A 25,401-nucleotide genomic window follows, 5' to 3' on the forward strand; every position below is an offset into this window, starting at 1 on the left:
AATGTAACCATGTTGACACCAACAGGAAACGTTACCCAGAAAGGACTGATAATTACCATGACAATAATAGTTCAAGGTTGCAATAACAGACTGAACTCGTTGCAGTAGATGTAAAAGTCACTTTGAAAAAGAAAAGTCAACAGAAGCCTCGCGATAAAACAGCCAGGCTGCTGAAGGAAAGGCATGCAAACTTGCACTAAAAAGGTTGCATGTACAGCCATCCACCTATCCAGGTCTGGCCAATGACCTCACCATATTTAAAAGCTTGCAAGCATTATTTCTTCAAATATATTTGCAATTTATGTTATATCACAATTTAGTTCAACAGCCAAACTTGTGGTTGGTATTCACAACATACATGTACCATGTAGGTGCAAAATAAATAATTGAGTTGACCATCATCACGTCAACAATTACACAATATTATAGCACAAGTAAACTCAAAGGCCAGACACCACCACCATGTTCATGCTGACAGTACACCAAGTGCTTGTGCTTGCTTTCAACAGCTACTGAGTTGTAAACCACTGGCAGTCTTAGGTAGTTGCTGCTAGACACACAAACATACAACAGATTGTAGCTTGTAACGAGAGAGACAGCTGGTCCATTTGATCTGTCTGATCTCACAGAAACATGTCAAATTAGCGAAAATCCCAAACACCACATAATGTGGTGGTGGCGGCACATAATGTGCTAAAATTACACTCATGAACCACAATGATAATGACAGCAGAACGACGACACATTTTCCTTGTGGATCTTGGAGAACCAAAGACAAATGCCCATGATTAGTATTACACTGGTTTGCAGAATCATATTATAGGATTTCTCACACAAACACTTTGTTCATGACTGGTTCTTAATTTTTAAGAAGTACTTTCTTATAGTCAAGCTGGCATAATTGGATAATGCAATTCAAGCTTTTGGAACATGTACCCAGACAGGACCAACCTAGACAATTCTTCCCCACGCAGTTTGACTTGTAGACTATATGAGTGACATTATCTTGATCAAAACACCAGATGAAGATCACAACATTTTCACAACCACAGTGGAACTTCGGTTAGTGTATTTTTCTCTTAACGTTAAAAATGTAAGCCAAAATATTACCTCGGTTTGCGTACATTTTCTGGTTGGTGTACAATATGGCGCGCGTCTATACGCGTTATTAACACAATATATGAGTCCAACTGTATTCTCAATTTATTTTTATCACAAAACTTCCTTGCTGGCAGCCTGTTAGCTTGCTAATACATGGAAACAGGAACTGGAAGTCAGCTAAGTCGCTCGTCTATGACATCATCAGTGGTTGACTTTGTAGTTCTTTGCTGACTAACACAGTTACAGCACAAGCCTCTGCTTTTCTTTTAGATCACGGCTGCAAAATAACCCACGATGAAGCCAAAGAAAGTTGCAAGTGCCAACATTTTGATGAACAAGGTAAGAAACACGATTGATTTTAAGAAATAACTCATAGCAAAACACAAAAGTGGTATCCATGTTGATCTCGCTGCCATCTTCGTCAACAATCACATCTTCAATTAAGGTAAAAGCAGCCTTAAATGTTCATCTATCCCTTTCATTCATCATTCATATGTATTTATATGTATTTCTAAGTGATTTCCGCATGTGAAACTACAATTGCAAACCTATAAAAACGTGTTTTGTGTTAACATTTTTGGCTTTCTGGAAATTATGAATTGGATTTACATTATTTTGAATAAAATAAATGCAAATTGATTCAGTTACAGTATGTTTCAGTTAGAGTCGGACCTTCTGGAACGGACTAATAACGCTAACCAAGGTTTTAAAGTAGTGAAATTAATGTTCCGTAAAGTCTGTGTGTAATGTGATCGTTCAATACCAAGCTATTAAACATATCAAAGCTTAGAGGCTGGAAAACATATATAGAGACAAAAAAGACATACAAATACAAAAAACACACAAACACAATAAAACACATGGAAAATGCTGCAATCACGTCAGTGCTGCAGAATCAAAAACAAATGGTGCAAATGCCAAAAACACACAAACCTCAAAAACAACTGCATGAGATAAATGCTGCAACTTCATGGAACAAAACAGATGTTAGCCAGGCTACCAAAGGCAAAAACCTAAGGGATATCCGTCTTTATACACTTTTAGATGTTCTATTTTACAGTGTTATTGAGCAACCGACATCGTGGATATCCCTCAGCTCTGGTGCCCGTGTTAGCCAGGCCTGTTACATCAGCATTTGTATTTGTGTGTTTTTGGGTTTGGATGTTGCACGCAACAACCGTATGTTTTGCATGCGAAACGATAACACTGCAGAGTGACACTTAAGACCCCTGTCCATCAAATGTCCAGGAACTTTTAGTTCTTGGTAATTGTAGCTCTTGGAACTAAAAGGTTCCTGTGGCTTGCTTGTGTTCCACGTTTGCACAGCAGCGAGGTTCTCAGAACATTTGAAGTCCTACACACAAAAATGCAGACCAGGATGAGCGAATGTGCTGTAGGATTTGATTTTTTAAATTAGTCTTTATATTTATTTATATTACATACGATTGCCTAGCATCGTACGAATGGCCTCGTGTGAGTACACACCTGAGGAAAAGTAAGAAGTACTAACTCAAATACAAGTGTTCCTTTTTGTCTTAGTGCACTTTGCGGTGGGTTTGCGTTGCTGGTTTACTGGCTGAGCGAGCATCCTGCTGAATGAAGAGAAGGTCTGTTTAATGAGTGCCCTGCACCGTCATTCAGTTGCATCAAGTCACCCTACCGTTAATGAATTAACATTAAATAAATATTACACAGGGTGACTTTAAAGTTAGCACCATGGATTACAATAGCCAAGCTGTTCGATAACAGGTAACCGGGAGAGAATGGCCCGGAAAATGCGGGTGCGTCAATCAGTTTGTCTTGTGGGTCAGAGACTCCATGCAAATCGTGGATTCATGTGTGATTTGGTATTTTGTACTTTTAATCTGCCATGCCAACCTATGAATAGTTCATTGCTGTTACAGTAAAAAATAAAAAAAAGACACAATGTTTGCAGCAGGGACATAATGTTTTGTTACTGTGACTTTAAGGTCCATCTTAATTTGTCATCTTGTGTTTCCAATCACATTTGAATTGAATGGCCTCTGGTGTCCACGCCAAATCCCTTTGTGCTCTACAGAATATACATAAAGCGATCCCTCCGTTCCCATTCTGAAACCACCATTGCTGGGGGTCCCGTGAGATTGAGCGGAGTTTGATTTCAGACCCAATTAGTCTTGAGGTATTTGGCAAGTGTTGGTGATACTGGTGGGGGACGGAGAACGTGGGGGCTAAATTGGAAATTAATAATTTGTCCAGTCCAGGACAATAGAACTATTGTGTCTAACAGCTCTGGGAAAAAGAGAGTCTGATGTGACGCTTAATCTCCACAGAGAGTATATATATATATATATATATATATATATATATATATATATATGCATAAGTCGATAAGATAAGATCTGGGAGGAGATCCTCCAGACACCATCCGTAGTCTCATTAGGAGCATGCCCCGACGTTGTCAGGCATGTGTACAAGCACGTGGGGGCCACACAAACTACTGAGAATCATTTTGAGTTGCTACAATGACATTTTGGCAAAATGGACCAGTGTGCTGCATCATTTTTTCACTTTCATTTTTGGGGTGTCTTTGATTTCCCCCCTCTATAGGGTGATCATTTTCATTTCTATCAAATTATGTGGCATCATTTTCTTACTAATACATCACCCACTTATTATCAGGAAAGATATTCAAGATCATTTTCCTCCAGTTTAGATTGATGTATTTTCGAAGTGTTCCTCTATTTTTTTTTTGCAGTATATATATATATATATATATATGGGGGGATCCTCTGTCTTTTGGAGGATGATCCATAGATGTAGTTTAGTCTATATTCGGGGTCTGTAGCCCATCTCTAACATTTTGACACAACATCAGTACAATGTTGTGATATTCAATTATAAAGACTGAAAAACAAATGGCATGCAAGAGAAATGCCAAGAGAAAATTTAATTGATAGTCCTTGTTATGCTATTGCATTGGCATCTTTCCATCCACTGACCAGACAGATATACAGTACAAAGGTGTTTTAAGAGAGTGAGTGAAAAAGAGCAGACAAAGTGACAGAGGAGCTGATCGAGGTCAGTAGAGGTCTCCAGAGAAAACAGAGGTGTTTTGTCTTGTTGTTGGGTCTACTAAGGCACAGCGTAAACTATATTATTTTAACTTGACTCTCTGCATTCACTATCTGTAGTCTAAACTAAATTAACCTTAATTGGATGCTGTATAAATGTAGGCCTAAATATAAGCCCCCCCCCCCTTTCCTTCACTCATACGCACCTCCATGTGATTTCTTTAATGTTTATACAAAACCTGAAATAATACATGTAAATTAATATGGAATAGGCTGAGTGGAGATGTGTGAGGGATCCGCCTCTGCCTGTTCCTCCATATCAAAGGGCCGGAAGTGCCGTCTCCCTCGAAAGCAACGCCTCAAACCCTTGATGACAGGTAATAAAACACACACAACTTAAAAGAAGACTGGCAGAACACCAGGGGACGGGAAAAACATGCAAACAAGCAAGCATGTACACACGCTGACAACTAGTAGTCTCCACGTACGCAAACACACAAACAGTAAATTGGGCTTATTCACAGGACCAATCATTATGTGAGCAAATGTACTGTATATATATATATATATATATATATATATATATATATATATATATACACACACACACACACACACAAAGCTTTGAAACCCAGGATGACTCATGAATGTTGAATGAAAGGTGGTAAAATAGAGCAAAAAAACAAGAACAGTGTCTTCTCTCTCATAACCAGTCTCAGTGCACACTTACAACTTTAAAAATGGAAGGGTTTTTTTTGTGTGTTCAAACAGTTTAATGCACAAACAACATTGCCAAAAGAAAAGCAAAAATGCTTCTCCCAAACCCTGTTGTATAAACAGGCAGCAAAATGAGTTTAATTTAAAGGTTTAATTAGTATTTAGTTTATGTCTCATGTAAACTGCCCATGTTTTTGTTCGAGGAGACCTTTTAGGTCTCCAAGCGAGGTCCTAAGACTGCTGTACTGTACTACATGTTTAACCTGCCAATTACGTCTTGATTATTTAAGCCAAATAGGCAAATATACAGTAAGATTGTGTCGACTGTACAGCTGAAGAAGAGTACAGTGGATCCCCGCACAGTCACTATTCACCATTCGTGTCCCTGCAAAGTTGGATTTTTGGACAAAAGATAATTTTTTTCAATATTTTTTTTATTTTTTTCCCCCAAAAATAGGCTGGGGGGGTGGAGACATTGCCTATGAGATATAAGCAGCTATTTTTTCCCCATACACTATGAATCCTGCAGCTTAAACAATGATGTGGCTGTGGCTCAAGAAATGATGTCTTATGTAGTGTTCGTGTTTTGATATGACAAATCTTAAGTCTGATCAAGTGTAGAATTACTACAGCTTTTGCTTGGACTGCTTGGACCGCGGAAGTTGTTCAACACCGATGAAAACAAGTGTCTCATGTCTCACTCATAGGAGCTACTAAGTGATGATGGGAACACAGAGTGCAGGTAGGATTGCAAGGTTTATAGGGTGTCTTTCTGTGTAAATATCTCATGTTACAACATGGAGACCTGCGGCTTATAGACAAGTGAGGCCTATATACAGTATGTACAACACTTTTTTCTCATTCAATTTGGTGAGTGCAGCTTATATTCAGGAACGCTCAAGAGTCCCGAATTTACGATAATTATATATGTGATTATACAGGTAAAATGTACAGGATACTGTTAAAATTGTGCTTCACTGGCAATGTTTTTTCACCAAGCTTTCACAATTTGTTCAGCAGTCCTTGAATGCACCATACTTGTGTGCTGTGAAACGCAGATGTTTATTTGGTTACAGAAGCACTAGCTTCGACGGGCAATTCGGCCTCAAAACTTGCAGCTAGGCGATTGCTATTATGATCATCGCAAGTCATTACTGGAATTACAACAGGCAAGCAGTGTGGATTATGTAGATGCGGCTTGGAGAAACGCCTTCTCTCGCCTGATGACCAGGCTGAAGGCTAAACTGTGGATCCGATTCCATTTCTTCATGGATCATTTTACATTACCATTCATTAGTGGTGAGTAGCTATACTGTACATATTTATGCTATAGCTATACTTACATATTTAGGGCTTAACCTTGGATTGTGTCACACGTGAACAATGGCAATTGAAGAGAGAAAAAGGATTCTAGAGTTTAATCTAATAATCTGATTGCAACAGTCACATTTATTCCAAATGTTGATCTGAAATCGAAGAACAAAGTAAATTTTTATGGCCATACGTAAGTAAACCCAAGCGAAAAGGTTGTGCATTTGTTCAGGGTTGACTAGTTGAGCAGTAAGAAGTCTTAGTAATTAAAAAAAAAAAAAAAAAAAAAATTAATTGACTGATGTACAGGGCTGAGAATGCAATGCTACTAGTTGTGAAAAGCAATAAATACAATTTCCAATTTCCAGGCTTCAGGAGAAGGCATGACCCTTCAGATAGACTGAGATGTGTGTTTTACTCTTCAAAATGCATTGTATTAAATCTCCTGAGAATTTAACTAATAAATACTAATGAAGCCACCATGTTGCTACGGTGCACATGTTAATGCTGCTTCAGTGTAATGGCTTTAAAAATGGGCTTGATGATTGCTCCTTATGTGGCGTGAGATTAGACTGGTGGCATGAGAACCTGAAATCGAGTGTTACTAACTATGCACACACACACACACACACACACACACATCCTTATAAATGTTGTTCCGGTGACCACAATCAGTAGAGTCTTACAATCACAGTGACTGTTGTTTTGATATAGCTCGTTTGAAAAAAAACAAAATCCAACTCACTGGTGTACATCTAATTTCAGAACATCAGACAAGTTTAGGCTTCAAAAGTGGACAGACATCACATTTTTCCAATTCAAGGTTTCTGTGGGTTTCATTTTACAGTCACTGCAATGTGATTTCTTTTGGGTTTTTGGGCACTTTCTCATTTACTTCAAGAATGTGACTTTCCTGGCCTCGTCACACATTCATTTAAGATGACCACTTTACAGTGTTTCATTCCTTTTGTTTGTATCACACGTCTGGAATCCAATTCAAAAAGTTCATGATCATATAAGAGCTTGGAGGAAATTTTAACTACGGTTGAGTAAATGTAGATCCAACAATAAAATAGACAAAACAGCAACTAAATATAAAAGGCAAAGTAAATATCTGAGTCGAATCAGTCTGTAATTAAATGCATTGTGCTCGCTTCCTCCTTAAAGAAACCATGTCTTGTTTCTGAGCCTCTATCTGATTTTTATCTGACTATACATACACACACAGAACTCACTATAACCAAATATGAATTGGGGATTATACATTTATTTCCCTACTACTTAAAAATACAATTGGAGTGAATGAAACCTCGCTATCGCTATAAACCTCCCAGATAAAAACTACTGAAGTTGTGTCTTCCTTATGACCCTCTTACATTAGGTTACGGTGTTATGTTATGTGATACCATCGATGGTACCAGACACAACAAGCGAGGCTCCTAGAGGAAAGCTGGGAACACATAGGAAGTCAGTGCTGTAAGGACAGGAAGTCACGCTGTGGTTGTTTCTGGGGGTAGGGGGCACTTAGGATTTGGCAGCTGTCAGTCCCCCTGTGTGTAAATGTGTGTTTGTGTGTGCACTCATCTGTAAGAAAGAGAATGTGAAGTTGTTTAGGAGCTTACAACGCCATCAGCGTGTGTGTAGGTTTACGGTAAGCACTCACAAACAATGAACGTAAATTAATGTCACCAACAATGTCAACATTTTTTTTAGTTTTGATATATAACCACCACTACGGATTTGATATACAGTGTCCCCTCGTTTATTGCGGGGGACAGGTTCCCAAAATAGCCCGCAATAAGTGACATCCGCAAAGTTTACAGCTATACTTGTTTGCAATTATTATATATGTTTTAAGGCTGTAAAACCCCTCACAATATACTTTATACACATTCTCAGATAGGCATTAACATTTTCTCACATTTATCTCTTGTTTAAAACACTCTCAAAGTTTAAATCTCATTTGAATTTTAATGATCAATCTTGGACACAAGAAATTAAGTGACTCACAGTATTCACTCCTCTGATGTTACTCAGCTGTAGCATTTTTGTAACCTTGTTAGTACATATTGCTCCTGTTGTCGTATTTTACTCCTCCATGAACCGAAGATTCAATTCCAGTCTTCCATAATTGCGCCCCATGATCGCTAACAAAAAAGAAACATGGCAGTGCTGCACGAAGGAGATTTGACAACGGTCTCCAGCCAATCAGAACGCCGAACACAATGGGCGGGTTCTCCCTTAGCCATTAGGACTGTTGTGGCTCTATATTTAGCCGGCTGACTAGGTGCGGGGAGACATCGAAATCTCAAATGAGTATATAACACCCTCGAGTGGTAGCAGTAGTAAATACAATAACAGACACACAACAGCACCAATAGATCGCTCTAATACACCACAAGGACGCAGAACAATGCGCGTTCTTACGCCGTTAAAAAAATATGCAAAATTGCACTTAAAAAATCAGAGAGAAACAGAATCCGCGAAAGATGAAAAGCGATGTGGCTTATTTTCTGTTATTATGTCTACAGTACTATATTGGGTAATAGGAGTGTAAAGGTTACTGTAGGGCTGTTATTTCATGTATAGAGGACTTTAATAATGTTTAAAAAACATATTTAGAAGGTTGAAAACATGTGTTCTACGCTTTAACTACGAAAATATTCCATTTATGAATAACAAATCCTACTTCGCGGAAATTCCGTTGGTTCTGGAACCAATTAACCGAGGGATTACTGTATATCGGCCTGCATCTAAAATGTCAGATATTTGCAAGCAGTCCTTTCCAGACTCCACCCCAGCACTTCTATCCAGCAGTGCTGGATCCAATATCAAGGAGTGGGAGTGATGTCGGCCATGAGGCGGGAACTTTCCTTACAGTTTGCAAAAGACGTTGCAGATGAGTGCTAAAACTTGTCATGCGCAAGTTTCCCGTGGCGGAACAGAACGACGGAAGTTTAATATAAAAACGGCGCGAGAATTTTCACAAGGTTATCGGTACACCCCTAATAATCTTTGAAATGTTTGCGTTGGCTCAGCAGTGAGTTTGTACCTGCACTAATCAGATGAGCCGGAGCATTGGCAATGAAATCCGACGAAAAACCTCGAACTTCCTGGTCTTCATCTTGCAACAGCATAAACAAACTCCTCCACAGAGAGACGGTGCTGACAAGACCTGAAAACACAAACACATACTTACGTTTGACACTCTTTTCAGGATTCATCTCAGCCATACTTCCTCCAGTTAGCGCATCTTTGTGGACTCACCAAGTGGCAGCTCAGAGTTGGTCAGCAGTGGGCCTGTTGAGTTGACCAACACCTTGGCAGCCATCAGCTTCACTTCCACTGGCTGCTCCTCACTGCAGCATGAGCACACCAGCGTCCCCCATTGTGATAAGCACGTCACTGTGCTTGCACCCTAAATGATAGATTGAGCAGGAAATTAAAAGCCATGGAAAATGGTTTGAAAAATATTATTTTCTCCCTGGTGTGGCTCAATACAAGCTGATTGGATTAGTCTCTGCTCTGTAGTTATTAATTCATACCATGGCTGTATTTAGGATTTAAATCAATGCATGTTGCTATGGAGTAAAATAATAATAATGTTGGTATGAGAGTTATCTGTCACAGCACATTACTCAAATTTAACTACAAACACATTTATCAGTAGATGATTGCACTGACAAAACATGATTAAAAGAAATTGCGATTACAACAAATCAATGAATTCATGTAAACAAACATGCACTGATTCACTGTTTTCATTCAACAACTTCTCAAAATGTCATACTTCTTGTTCCTCTAATACATGGAAACCAGAGTAGAACATCTTTTGTTGTTAATGCAATATCATATCAACTAGTCCTGCACAAGCCAACTGATGGACTGGCTGTTTTGTGCAACATTTTGCACTGTGTGTGTGTGTGCGTATGCACACGTGCCTGTCATGCTGGTTAAAAGCCCTCCCCGCGATGTACTGTCCCACTTCCCACACTGTACATATTCGAAGTGAAGGACAGTCAAAGTGGACGAAAAGGCGAGGTATTCGGGGACACAGTATATACTGTCTATCGGAGACTATAGGCAAAACATGGACTCCAACTTGGTGGATATTCCTCAGCTACGTGCCCGCCGCTTCCTGGCCCTGACGTTGAGGTGCGGTGCAACTGTTTTTGAACACGTCACCTCCATAAGCAGACAAAGATGAGGGCATAAAATGAACGCAACGTGCGGCCATTGTTCAGTAGAGACGAGAAAAAGTTCTGCACACTGCAACTATCAATGCTGCACTTCACTTAAGGAATTTTACTGAAAATAAAATAATCATCAATCTGTTCAAACTCTTGCTGTTGCGCTTGCACCTTCATAAAAATAAACAAAGTAAACCTGGGGTGTCCGAAGTGCGGCCGAGAGGCCACATTCTCAAATGTTTCTGTATGCTAGAGGAATATTTTTATTTTTTATTTGAGAATGTTTATTTGTTGGAGGATTACCTGTCAGCAGCACAAAAAAATGTACGGAAACAGAAGCCCAAATACTAAGGTGCAGACTGTACTGTAGGTTACCTGTACCATTGCACCCCGGATATCAACCCATTCATACTTTTGGATACGTTTTTGCTAGGGCTGTCTAAAATAACACGTTAACGGCCGCGATTAATCAGAAAATTTGTACGCATTCTAAAAATAACGCAATTTAATTATACCACCAAGTTTGACCACAACGCCGCTCCATAGTCCTCCCGCGCGAATGTTTACGTTCCTCGAGTTGAAAGCTGAAAGGTGGGGCAAAGCAGCCAGCAGCGATGAATGAGGAGAAAGGGTCTGTTTCATGGGAAATTTCAATTTGAAAAGCTACTTAATGGAAGCCTGGATAAAACCAAAGTTGTCTAAATATTGCAGTGGTAAACTGACATTTCATCGAAGTACAACGAGTCTGAAGTACTACCTTTGGGCAAAGCATATCTTAGCAAGGATACTAAGAACATGGGATCAAGCTGTGGTCGTCAAGCTACACTTGCGGACTGCGCCAGGCTCGGACTTATCAACAAAAAGACAACTAGGACCTAATACAGGGGAACTGTCGTCACAAGAATTCACAAACTGTATGGAAATGGAAACGGTGGCGAAGTTGGACAAGCTGGCCAAAGCTACGTTTGTTGCACTGACAGGAGACAACTGGACAGCAGTAAACATCCATACTTTTATCTCAAAACAAAATTCAAGTCAATTGCAGTACTTCAGTAGATAAAGTCTACTTAAGTAAGCCCAAGGTAAACGTTTAATTAGATGAATAGATAGATTGCTGCTTGAAAGGCAGCCACTCATGATTGTGATTAATCATGATTAATCACAGAGCAGACATGTGATGACTGTAAATTTCGGTGTATAAGCTGCACCAGTGTATAATCCGCACCCACCCACTAAATTTAAAGGAAAAAACAGATTTGTACATATATAGTCCGCACCCGTGGATAAACTGCACGTGTCCACGTCATGAAATTACCTATTGTGGCGCACATTAGTCCGTGAGGACTATTTGACCGGAGCCAATCATGAGCTATGAAAAAACTCACAAGATTGTCAACCCATTAGAAATTGCAGGAGGTCATTACTCAGTATATAACAGTCTGACTCACAGTGTCATCTTACAAACAACATTAAAGTCACCATACAGCAACTTAACACTTAAAATGTACCTAGGAAATATACATTACATGTACCAATACAAGTTTAAAATAACAAACAGCAGCTATTTTAACGTCTACCCATAATGCTTTACTGCCAGAAGAGCAGTTCATTGCAGTACAAGCAACATAGTTGAATGGCGCTGCAATGCTGCCTCTGTCCACCAGAGGGAGCCAGAAAAGCCCGGACACAGAGCCCAGAGGGAGGCTGTCGTTGCAGCGCCCCAATGAATGTGTTGCTCAAACGCAATGCCTTATGGGAAAATTTTAAAATCTATGTTTTTTTTTTTATTTTAAACCCGTATTGGTACGGTTTTATATTTCTGAGGTATACTTTTGGAGTGTTCGGTTGTTGTGTGATGAATTTAGTGTTATTCTCAGTAAGATGACACCGTGAGTCAGTTATGTTGTTATACTGTTATATATAATGACCTCCTGGTATTGCCAATGGAATGACAAGCTTATTGTCAGTGCATTGATAGGTCGTGAGTGGCTTCTGCCAAAGAGAGAGGTACCGTTTCCTCACTGACTTGCGAGCGGCACGGTATTTAAACAATTAGTAGTAGTTCTGAAGTAAAGGAGATGTCACAAGATTCAAATTTAGCCATAGATTAGCCGCGCCGGTGTATAAGCTGCAGGGCTCAAAGTTGAAGAAAAAAGTAACGGCTTATACACTGGAAATTATGGTAACTTAATTACATTTTTGAATCGATTTACAGCACTAGGTTTTACCTTTGAGTCAGAGTTCACCGTTTGGATTACCAGTTGAGAAAGCAGTGTCATGGCTGCACAATAGACTTCCACACTGAAACACAAAAAGATTTTACAATGAGTTGATGTGATCCTACATGGACATGGTTAGCATATTTTTTAAGTTTGGTCATGCAGGAAAATACTCCATTGCTTCAGGTTTTTCATTCCAAGAATGAATGATTAGTGAATCCTATAAAGGTATTTACCCTGTTTTGTGAACGGGTATTGGGATAACAGAATGAGTAAATGCGTCTGTGTAGGCTCTCAATCGTACAGGAGTTGTCCATCGGGGGAAAGGCTTCTTGAGACGTCATCTGTACTTCTGTGAAGAAGGTGTCGGACGTTTCGCTCCTCATCCGAAGAGCTTCGTCAGAATACTAATAAGGCCTATTTATTTAGGCCTTTTGTATTTAAGGCCTAGGCTACCAGCACTTATTAGTTCGCTGACGAAGCTCTTCGGATGAGGAGCGAAACGTCCGACACCTTCTTCACAGAAGTACAGATGACGTCTCAAGAAGCCTTTCCCTCGAAAGAATGAGTAAATGCTTTTGTACTGCATGTTAAACTATTTTTATTTAAACCTTTAGAGCTCTAAAATGATAATGTGATTTCGGGTCGTTTGTATGAAAGCCGTTGGTGCACCTCTTATGACGTCAACTTTGCAAACACAGCAAGCATGTATTGGCTTACTTTCCAAAAAAGAAGTGTGCTGGTACTCACCACCATGTTATGAAGCACAAAAGCCTGACTCGCATTCAATCACATCAACCAAACCCAGCAACCCAATCTCATCCTTCCCTGCCTCTAATCATAACCTTGGGGCCACTAGAAGGGAAAGTGGATCCTGGGTTCTGAGATTGTGGTCAGAAAAAAGGCTTTATAGGTCTAATACCCTTTGTAATCTGATCTGTATTCAAGCCTGTACTTTCTTGAAATGGTGAGAAAAGTGCAGCAGTGGCTTGTCAAGGAGGTGCATGTCTGTCAATGGATGTCAAAAGGGCTCACAGTGCGCACACATACACAGCATACTGGAATATCACATGCCACGTCCGCTTGGAAGAAAAGACCTGCTGACTCATTAGCCTGCAAAAATAATATGTTGTAGCTGACAGCTGAGAACCCTCAAAGAGAACAATAATGTTATGATTTTTTAGTTTTTAAACAAGACTGACAGCTATTATTTGTTTACATTACTACTATCATTTCAACCATGCCTGCCAAAACTATGACTTCTGTTTTCGTTTGGAAGAACCATTGACTACAAATACAAGGCCCTGATGGTGTAATCGTACATGCTGTCTGCACGAAAGGCAGTTGCAGGTTCGAGTCCCAGCCAGGGCCTCAACACCCAGCCATTGGGGACATTGAAGCCAGGATAAATGGGAGGGTTGTGTCAGGAAGCACATACAGCGAAATACTAAAAAAACCAAAGCCAACTAACACATGCGCTGTGGCGACCACTGAAAGGAAAAACCCTCACTTTATTGCGTTTTTTTGAAAATTAATAAATGGCCGCTGTTTCGTGGTTGACTATGGCCTATTATTAGTCAAACAATATTGAAAGACAAGTTTTATACAGTATAGTATTCTGGTCAATGTAGGGATCAGTAATGTTACATTGATATAACATTAACCTTACGTTACATTTCCTTAACACTGCATGGAGACTTGACATAGTGAACGCAATCCCGTGTGGAAGTGGTAAGTTTTTGGATTCTTACTTTGTCTTTCTTCTCCACTAACTTTGAAACCCTTTCTTAAAGTTCAGAAAAATAAATTGGAGCCTAACTAATTAGCTCAGTAGTATGCTATGCAGTGGCCGTCTCTTATGTCCCTGCAGTGATCCCGTAGCCTGCACATAAGAGTTGCACAATGTGGTGTAAACAAAGAATAATGTTAGTGTGAAGGTGACTATAGGAATGTTATTGCATGTCTACAAGGCTCTAATAATGGTAAAAACTGTATTTAAAAAGTCATAAACACGTTTTCTATGTTGAACTACAAAAAAGTCCATTTATTAATATTGAATCCTACTTCACGGAAATTCGCTTATCGCGGACAGGTCCTGAACCAATTACCGTAATTTCCGGACTGTGGAGCGCACCTGTGTGTAAGCAGCACCCAACTAAATTGGAAGAGAAAAATAGATTCTCTATAAGCAGTGGGTGTCCACTTTGAAAACTTTTATATTTAGTACACAAAGTTTTTTTTCAACTTGATTAAATAAACAGAACAGTGCGTATAACACGGCAAGTTAAACAGTGCATGTAACATGACTAGTTAACCAGTAGCCTACCAGCAAAGTCATTCATTGCTGTCTTCATCCTCTTCCTGGAAACTAAAACCACTAAAGTTGTCTTCATCAGCATATCAATTGGACAGCCTCATAATTCCTTCGTCACACACTTTGTCAGTCAAACCAAGGTTTCGTGGTTAAGAACAGGCTCCCATAAATTAATTTTAAAAGTAATTTTAGTCCTTAAATAAGCAACTCGTTGGAGAACTACTGGAGTAAGTTCCAACTCGACTAACATCACAGTCTAGGAACGAAACTCGTTCGTAACCCGAGGACCACCTGTACAAGCAAAGCTTCATGGAAAGAAGGTGGTATGCTCTCCAGCACAGTTCAGGTGTGGCTAGTGAACCTCAGTTTACCTTCACTATGGACTCTGGCTCTGAATGAAGGCCTGTCAGTCAACCTTACACGACAGTGTGAAGGCTCTTTCATATGTGGAGGTGGCCAGAAAAAAAACAAAAAAAACATGGTAAATGGAGAAGAACTTTTTGGGGGGGGTCGGCTGCAGAGTTGCATCTTCTCTGGCCTCTCTCTCATCCATCACAGATCAACGATATTTTGCAAAAGCCGAGAAGTTGTTCTGACAGCATGTTTCCAGATAGGAGCTGCAAGTGTGGAATATAATGTTGACTTAATTTTACTTGTTGAATAGATGAAGATGAGAACGTAATTTTTTGTTGTAATGATCTCATATATGCCACCAAACCTCATTTTGGGAGGAACCTCATTTTTTAAAATTTGGTTCTCGGAAGCTTGCTGTTTCAATAAATCAAGTAATCGAATACCAAAATATTATTAATTCATCAATTAATTTTTTGCAGCTCTACTGTCAACACTCCTTTTTTCCCTGGGAAACTCCTTTATTTGGCCCTTCTTTCCAGTGCCCTAGCGTTGTAAGAGTTCCCTTTATTTTTCCTTTGTTTTAACTAAAAAAAAAAAAAAAAATCCTCTCCAGTACTGCTGGAGTAGCACACCTTCTGGTTCACTCTGCAATATTGCCGTAACATTCTGCAGCTGGTAGTCAGGCCTTTGAAATAAAGCACGGCAGTAAAATAACATGTTTGCACCACAGCAGCTAGTTGGGTGTCCAAATACATACAGTACATGAGAGCTGCAACAATTAATCAATTATTAATTGATTATCCAATTAATCAACAACTATTTTGGTATTTTATTCATTTATTTTTTTTATTTAAAAACATAAATATTGTCTGATTTCAGCCTCTAAAAACTGAATATTTTTGTCGTTTAGTCAACCATGAAAGCAGACCTATTATATTTGGCTTTTAGGAAAAACAAGATATTCCCACACATCAGCTATGACTGATCAACATTTTTGCCTCTGACATGTTGCGGACCAAACAGATGATTGTGCTTACGTCATATATTTGGAAGACGTAAGTATATATTTAAGCCTGTATGTATAATTCTAAACCTGTGTGGATTAGAACAAATCCAAAATAAATTCCAATTTGTCCACCCAATTTTCTTTCTTTTTTTTTTAAATAATTAATGACGTACTTTGTATAATCGATCCATCTGAGGAAAAAACGTTGCAATAAATAATTAAATTCCCAAAAGTGTGACCATCCTCTGACCTGTGGACAGCCCTCTGAGTGAGAGCAAGAAGGTGCAGCAGAACCTTGTCTTGAGACAAATTCTGTACACCATCGATCCACTGGAGCTCACCACCACAGTGCAACACACTCAACACCTGGAGGACCTAAGGAAGAAAAGGTGAAGATAAGATGAGGGGAGAGGAAAACACAGACAAGAAAGTAATTCCATTGACGGATAATTGACTCCAGACCCGACTGTTATAAGTGAATTTCCGCAAAATAGGATTCCTTATTTATAAATGGAATTTTATTGAGACCAAAGAAAACCTGTTTATGACAGTCTGAATACAGTCTTTAACATTATTAGAGCTAGACATGAAATAACACCCTTATTGGCAACTTTACACTCCTATTAACCAAAATAGTAGACATAATTCAAGAAAATAAGCCATAAATAAGACTCATGCTCGTGTATGTTGCTGTAAATGTGTTCCGGTGAGAGGGGAACTGAGTGGGGTGCTGACAGGAAGTGATGTCGGAGTGTCAGAGTTGAGTTTCAGTTTGGCAAAGGTTACGGACGCAATGGTTGCCCCCGTTTTTATTAGGGTTTATTGTGCCTGTTGGGAGATTATTCAAACCTGCATACTGCAAAAGCCTCTTGTTCCAGCAATCAAGTAATATTACTGACACCTAGTGGAAAGTGCAGAATACTACATATCATTCCATCTTTGGATGCGTTTTCTGAATGCCTTATATTTGTGTTTTACTTAATTCAGCCATTGTTATGCTTTAATATGCTTAATTAAGGCAAAAAATATGTACAACTTGCTTAAATATACATATTTTTGAACTAATAATAGGGCTTATTCAACCACAAAACAGCATGATTTATTAATCAATTATAATATTTAATAATGTAATTATAATTTTGAAAAACTGTGATAGAGTCAAGCAAAAAAATAAAGCAAAATTTGAAGCAAAGGGACAAGGGAGTACTGTATACTTCCACCAAGTCTTACAAAAACTAATATTGCTAATAGTGCTCTGACTTTATGATGGCATGATTGTATTTTTTTTGTAAAGGTTAGTACCTTGTTTTGGTTAAATGTATGAAATTGTGACAAACAATGTCCTCTCTAAAAATCCGTATCGAGACGCAACCCTGTTACTAGCCCAGGATGCAGCTTGTAAGGTCTTGTGGGTGTCGCTTTCATGCAGTGAAAAGGCAAGAATGAGTCGAGCGGCCAAATGTACTGTACACACACGCACACACAAACGTAGCCGAGCCATAGAAGTGCAAGTTCTTATAACTGACACAATTCATAATATAAATAACGCTCACTAACTCGCAAGTAAATTTGTGTGTAATAAAGACTAGTCATTTAATATCAGAATGACTGGAATTATACCCCACAGTGTCAGGTACAGTGGTGTGTTTGCCCCTTTCCTGATTTCTTATTTTTTGCATGTTTGTCAAACTTAAATGCTTCAGATCAAACACATTTAAATATTAGTCAATGACAACACAACTGAACACAAAATGCAGTTGCAGAGAAAAAAAAAATGCAAACCTACATGGCCCTGTGAGAAAAATTGACTGCGATTGCCCCCTAAGCCTAATAACTGGTTGGGCCACCCTAAGCAGCAACAACTGTAATCAAGCGTTTGCGATGACTTGCAATAAGTCTCTTACAGCGCTGTGGAGGAATTTTGCCCCAATTGTTGTAATTCAGCCACATTGGAGGGTTGTCCAGCAAGAAGTGCCTTTTTAAGTCACGGCAACTCAATAGGATTCAGGTCAGGACTTTGACGAGGCCACTCCAAAGTCTTCATTTAGTTTTTCCTTCAGCCATTCAGAGGTGGACTTGCTGGTGTGTTTTGGATCATTGTCTTGCTGCAGAACCCAAGTTGATTTCAGCTTGAGGTCAGGATTTTTGGTCGACAGCAGAATTCATGGTTCCATTTATCACAGCAAGTCTTCCAGGTCCTGAAGCAGTAAAATAATCCCAGACCATCATCCTAGTATCTCTACTACATTTTACTGTAAGTATTAAGTATGATGTTGTTTTTCTGAAACGCTGCGTTACTTTTACGCCAGATGTAATGGAACACACACCTTCCAAAAAGTTCAATCGTGTCTCATTAGACCACAGAGGTCTTAGGGATCATCAAGATGTTTTCTGGCAAAATTGAAACGAGCCTTTGTTCTTTTTGTTCAGCGGTGGTTTTCGTCTTGGAACTCTGCCATGAAGACCATTTTTGCTTAGTGACTTTCTTATAGTGGAGTCGTGAACACCGGCTGAGGTAAGTGAGGCCTGCCGTTGTTTGGATGTTGTTGTGGGGTCTTTTGTGACCTCTTGGATCAGTCGCTGTTGCACTCTTGAGGTAATTTTGGTTGGCCGACCACTCCTGGGAAGGTTCACCACTGTTCCATGTTTTTGCCATTTGTGGATAATGGCTCTCACTGTGGTTTGCTGAAGTCCCAAAGCTTTAGAAATTGCTTTATGATATTTTCCAGACTTATAGATCTCAGTTAATCTCAGTTATGTTTTCACAGGCCATGTAGTTTTTCTTTCTCTCCCTTAATAATAAAAAGTTTCATTTAAAAACTGCATTTTGTGTTCAGTTGTGTTGTCACTGACTAATATTTAAATGTGTTTGATGATCTGAAACATATAAGTGCAAAAAAAGTGCAAAAAAATACTAAATCAGGAGGGGGGCAAACTATTTTTCACACCGCTGTAAATTGCAGTAAAACAGAAGAGTAAAAGTGATGCAACGACAAAGTAAACAGGCCGTGTTTGATTGCTGTGTGTGCGCAGGCCAGTGGAGACCAGGAGAGAGAGTGAGCATCACAATCAAGCCCAGCACGGAACCAGTGGTCTAGTGTGAGAACATGGACTATGCCCCTTAGCAAACTTCAACTCAACCAGCTGCATGAAAAAGCTTCTGGTATAATTCTGGCTGGATATTTGACCACGAGTCTTGGCAGAATTGGTTGAGGTCATTTCAATTGGTTGGTTTCCTGACAGACCTGGCTTTTAACCATAGTCCACAAATGTTCTATAGGGTTAAGGTTGGGCTTGACTTTGGACAGGAACACTGTCAGTTCATAGCAGGCTTGAGCATAGTGGTTCTTGAACTTCCTAACCAATTTCCTTTCATCTGAGGATAGCAGTATGGGTTTTCTTCCAGACCTTGGCAAAGTGATAACACATCCAAATAATGTATATAATTTATTGAACTAATGATCTTGGAATTTGCAGTTGTTTAGAAATGGTCCAAAATACTTATATAATTGTACAGTGGATTCCTTTTTTCTCCAAAAATAGGCCACTTTATCCTCAGGAAAAACCCACAAAGTCTGTAATAATTTATAGATAAGCAATAGTACAGGTAAAATGTAGCGTATACATCTGCAACTGTTAGGTAGGAATGTTAAAAATAGACACTTTTATGGGCTTACTAATAAGTCGCTGATTTTCATCATTTACTGGTAGATGTGGAAAGCCAAGGCGAACAGCGTGAGATCTACTCTACATTTACACCAATTTGTGTAAATCTACAATTCTCCTAAGCTCTTGTTTACTAATTCATGATCATTAATGAGAGGTTAACAGAGTTTGCCCTTGTCAATAAACGATGTTAAACCTTCAGCAGTAGACCTTAACTAAGTTATCACACAAGATAACAAGGTTCTGTGTGGTTCAAAGAGGGACAAACCGACAGAAGCCGCCACGCAGGACACAGTAAATCTGCTGACTAGCTGTTCCAAGTTTCTGAACACATTGAAATACGACCTCCTGTCTTGAGACAGGAAATAGACCATATTTTCCCCTCCAAAAGCTGTTAGAGTGAACGCCTTGCAAGCCTCTCCTGAGTGTGTGTGTGTGTGTGAGTTAGAGACCAAATGAGTCAATGCACTGCCAGTGCGGCTGACGTATTCTGCTGCGGCTGATTACTGTCTCACGCAAGCCTCTGTAGGATGGGTTTAGAAATTAAATCAATTTGCACGAAATGTCATTCAGTGTCGTTCAGTGCGAAAATGTTATGAACAGAAAAAATATTTTTTTTAGTTGTCCATAGTATGATGACAGGGCTGCAAATGTAAAAGGTTTAGATACTCACAGCCAGGAATGTGTAGTGGATCATGTGCGAACACACATGCAAATCTATAAAATGGACTAGACCCAAAACAAACAAATGTAATGCCTGAATGTTTTTGTGTCGCGTGTGTGGTCTCACCTTGGTCAGACATTGGGGGTGTGTTTCATGAAAAGCTAGGCATGTCAGGTTCGACAGGGTGGTCTCGTTTAGCCATGCAGGTTTCTCTTCCTGGTCTTCTTCCTTTTTCAGTGCACTCAGGACCCTCTCCAGAGCCAGCTCTCTAACCTCATACAACGGGCACTGAAGCAAGCACTCCAGGAGCTTAGTCGTGAGCTGAGGCCTTCCCCACAGCTCGGGGATCTCCACGCTGGCACTGAGGGCTACCCTGGCAAGGCTGAGCATGTACTGAGTGTTGCCAGGCTCCAGATTGGCTGTGGCTGCGGGGTTGTTGGTGACCAGGGTCGAGGTCAATAGGATGGACAGAGTCTCTTGACGGAGCTTGTTGACGTCTGAATCTGATATACACAAAAAAAGGATTTTCAGTACCTACTGGCAACTTAGAACATGAGGTTACAGTCGAACCTTAGTTAGCGTCATTAACCCGCTCCAGAGGGCCCAACCCTAACCAAAACATACTCTAACCAAATAAATTTCTCCCATAAGACATAATGTAAATCCAATTAATCCATTTCAGAAATCTAAAAATCATAAAACAAAACACATTTTCTAAACGCATACAAATAAATATTTTATTTATATAAATGCATATAAATAAAATAAAAACAATGAATCAAAAGGGATAAATGAACATTTAAGGTTACTTTTAGCTTCACTGAAGATGTGATTCTTGCCAATGACATGATGTGGCAGCGAGATCAACACGGAAACCACCATCGTGTTTTGCTATGAGTTATTTCTTGAATTCAGAAGTGTTTCTAACCTCAAGTCTCAAGTTTCTTTTGATCGCGGCTGCAATATAATCACACGTCATCATGTCTTCCACAAAGGTAAACGTAACCTTAAATGTTCATTTGAACCCTTTCATTCATCACCGATATGAAATTATATGCATTTAGAATTGTTTTATGCATGTAAAACAATAACTGTAAACCTATAAAAGGTGTTTTGTGTTAACATGTTTGAGACTTGTGGTGTAACTGTGTTAATTTAGTTACAAAGCGCTTTACAAATAAGGTTGGAATGGAAAGTATTATCAAACTGCTAACAAAGATGTTTTGTGATAAAAACACAGTTGGACTCACACAGTTTATTAATAACACAACTCCATATTGTATGCTAAAAGGAAAATGTACCCAAACAGAAGCAACATTTTGGCGTAAATGTTCAACGTTAACCAAAAAACACACTAATCGGCGTGTATGCTAACCGGAGCGTATGCTAAAATGCTAAAATAAAATACTAAAGTATGAATTTATTTTTGTGTAACATTACTTAATTAGGGACGGGCATCAAGTCTCGAGCATAGTTGTGAATCAGGACTAACATTGCGATTCTCTCGAGATTGTTCAAATGTTAATTTCGATTCGCAGTTTCGATGAAGAAACAGCTGCAAACACAAACGAAAAAGCCCGCGAGCACCAACAGAGGAGCAGGGCTACAAAGTTTGGCTTAACTTCATAAAAAAAAGAAAGAGCGGTCGGCTCAGTGAAATATTTGCAGCACGATATCATGCAAAGGAAGGTGCACAACCAATATGATTAAACACCTCCAGATTCACGGTGTAGAAATAACAAAGTGCACTGCCTTTGATGCTTTGATTTCCTCTAAGCAGTAAGAATCACGAAAGTCAAACAATAAATGACGTCTGTCACATGCCAATGTAACCAAGGGTTTCAGAATGCCCATTGATGTAAATAAAGCACAGGAACTACGGCTGCAGGATGCAAGTTTATTCATGTTTATTTAGTTTATTGGCATCTCTTTTAGCAAAAGTCAAGAGACCTTCTCAGCCCACACAACACACTTCACATAGCTTACACCAGCATTGAGGCAGCATAGTATAATAGTGCTAGTGATAGTACAAGGCTCGTAGCTCATAGGCATACCTTTTACAAGTTATGTGATATTCTGCACCCAGGTTAGTGCATGTTTAAGTGCCTGCAGCATCACACATTCACTAACACATAAAGAACAGCATATGTTGAAAAAAAAAATTCACAAGCTTTTTAAAAGTAAACATCTTTTGTGAAAGTGTACTCTGGTGAAAATAGATCTATAAGAAATTCATAGTAAAGTTGATAAAAAGTTCATATAATAATAAAAAAAAAATCATGGAAAAGTTCAGACATTTCATCTAAAAAGAACTCCCGGTTAGCGCCCTCATATAAACCATGCAGACGTTTATGACCCTGCCTCTGTAAAGCATCAGTTTGTCATGACCACGAGTACATGCACTGTACATATTCTTAAAACTCAAATTGAATAGTCGTTGATGAAAACGTTCTCCAGAGCAAATGTCCTCAGAATTCAGTCAAACAACTGCCTAAAGAAACACCCAAATCACTTTGTGAAGTCAACAGATGCAGACAACAAGCCAGACTGAAGAAGACAGTGTTCTTTGTGCCTTTCTATTTTGTTTTTATAGGAAAGGTTGCGTCAGTGTCTGTAAATGGACATGGCTGTGCCTAACCCAGCCACCTGTGGACGTACACACATGGGGATTGACGGGCACACAAATAAACACACAATGGCATGTACAAACACAAGTACTTCCTCTGAAATGTGAGTAAAACTTTGAGGCAACCTGATGCCTTTCAAAAGCTTCACTCCTCCCTAGTAATGCTCCAAGACTCCACAAAGATCTCGCTTTGACAGCCAAGTCTATCTCATGTATGTAGTCACACACACACACACACACACACACACACACACACACACACACGGAACCCAACGCGATTCGATCTGGCCCTGCAGCAAGTCACAATGTGGTCTGACAAAAGAGCGGGAAATACAGCATTCCTGCAGAGGTGGGCTGGTTTACTGTGGAGGCCAAGTTACAATGGAACCTGATCCTCAAAGGGGGGTGCAGGGCTAAACAGGCATAACCTAATGGTTATAATGGCTGGCAGGAGTGCAGTAATGACAGCGGTGATGAAGGTAGGAGAGAGATGAGGATGACTGAGGGAGACCATTGTAAATATTGTCTGTCAGCCTGTAGGCACATTTCACACATTTATTTTCAATGTAATCCTACAGTCATGTGCTGTATACTGAAAAGAAGTCACTACAGAAATACAGTAATACAGTGGATCACCGGTTCACCCGATTCAGCACTCACGGCACTGCAAATTCGCAGAATTTTTAACAACTGAAAATGTTTTCCACAGAGAATCCATCTCATTCACCGTAAGTTGGTAACAATACATCAATACGTAAATAGAGGTAAAACATACAGCACACATGCATCACTGTCAAAAAAAGCTCACCATTTTTACACGTTTATGTCTTTATGCTTTACTGATCATGTCTTCATCAAGGGTTGAGATTTCACATTTTGTTCGGCGGTCCTTGAAGGCACCAGAGTTACTGTGAGACACAAAAGTGAAACTTATATATACTATACTTGGTTCCAGAAGCAACTGTGATAAGTGAATTTCCACGAAGTAGGATTCCTTATATTATATATTTTTGCAGTTATGGCATAGGAAACCTATTTACGATCTTCTAAATCATTTTTTTAACATTATTAGAGTCCTCTAGACATGAAATAACACCCCTATAGTCATCTTTACACTCCTATTACCCAATATAGTACTGTAAATTCCAGCAACCACCACATTTAAAGCTTTTTTTTGTTGTTGTTGTTGTTTTTTTACATATATAGGCCATACATTCATGTTCTATGGATGGGGGTACGCTGGAGCCTATTCCTATCGGTCGAGGTACACCCAATCGCAGGGCACATATCGACAAACAGCCGTTCACGCTCACATTCATACCTATGGACAATTTAGACTAACCTAACATGCATCCAACGAACCTAACATGCATGTTTTTGGAACGTGGGAGGAAACCGGAGTACCCGGTTCCAACCACGTGTGTGTTGCAGTCAATGCGTTCCAGACATGTGGACAGGAAGTGACGTAGTGGGTTCAGCGTTGACTTTCGGCTGGATTACGTAATATGTATATGTATATATAGTAATATGTAATATACATAACATAACAAATAACATGATTTATTAATTAATATGAGTTTGAAAAAACGTGATAGAGTGAAGCAGCAAAATTCAAACCGCAATATGGCGAGTGATGACCGTATCTTCCGCACCTATACTTTTTATAAGTTAAAATGTGTTTAGTGAGTGAGGCATATTGAAGAGAGAAGAGGAGAGCTCTGAAGCTGAATCTAATCTAATAATCACAACAATCACTTTTAAGTGCAAATGTTCATCTGGAACACCAATATCAAGCTAGCACAAGGGTTTGGAGGGGTAGGAGCAAGCTGTGTGTTAAAAACAGACATATTTATGTGCGTATTTTCAGAAAAAGGTAGTAAATTGAAAATCTGTGAATTTGCCGAACCGTGAATGCTGAATTGTGAAAGTGCGGGGGGATCCACTGTACTAACACAGCACATGAATCATTGGGTAATGGCCAAGCCGGTCATTGATCTATGAACAATAACTTCTAATCACGTCATCTTTGTATGCAAGTAGATACTTGTGCCAGATGTAATGAAATTCCTTCATGGGATTCCTGAGATATCATGTTCACAAGAATAGGCGGCATGGATGGACAACATGAGACTTACTGCAGCTGGTGCAAATGCATTAAAAATAATGGCGTTTAAACAAGT

General features: G+C 39.4%; 1 protein-coding gene across 4 annotated transcripts in view; it reads right to left on the reverse strand.

Annotated features, from left to right (window-relative positions):
- Nucleotides 1–25,401, reverse strand: part of thada (THADA armadillo repeat containing) — a 129,708-nt gene that overhangs the window by 19,894 nt on the left and 84,413 nt on the right. For all 4 annotated transcript variants that reach the window (XM_054798317.1, XM_054798319.1, XM_054798320.1 and 1 more), the window contains 5 exons: nucleotides 20,722–21,098; nucleotides 16,516–16,640; nucleotides 12,601–12,673; nucleotides 9,450–9,600; nucleotides 9,235–9,357 (listed from right to left, as the gene is read on the reverse strand). In XM_054798317.1, the coding sequence (XP_054654292.1) occupies nucleotides 9,235–9,357; nucleotides 9,450–9,600; nucleotides 12,601–12,673; nucleotides 16,516–16,640; nucleotides 20,722–21,098 (849 nt within the window). The remainder of the gene's footprint in view (nucleotides 1–9,234; nucleotides 9,358–9,449; nucleotides 9,601–12,600; nucleotides 12,674–16,515; nucleotides 16,641–20,721; nucleotides 21,099–25,401) is intronic.

Source organism: Dunckerocampus dactyliophorus, chromosome 14, assembly GCF_027744805.1.
Source record: "Dunckerocampus dactyliophorus isolate RoL2022-P2 chromosome 14, RoL_Ddac_1.1, whole genome shotgun sequence".
In the NCBI taxonomy this organism is placed as follows: domain Eukaryota; kingdom Metazoa; phylum Chordata; class Actinopteri; order Syngnathiformes; family Syngnathidae; genus Dunckerocampus; species Dunckerocampus dactyliophorus.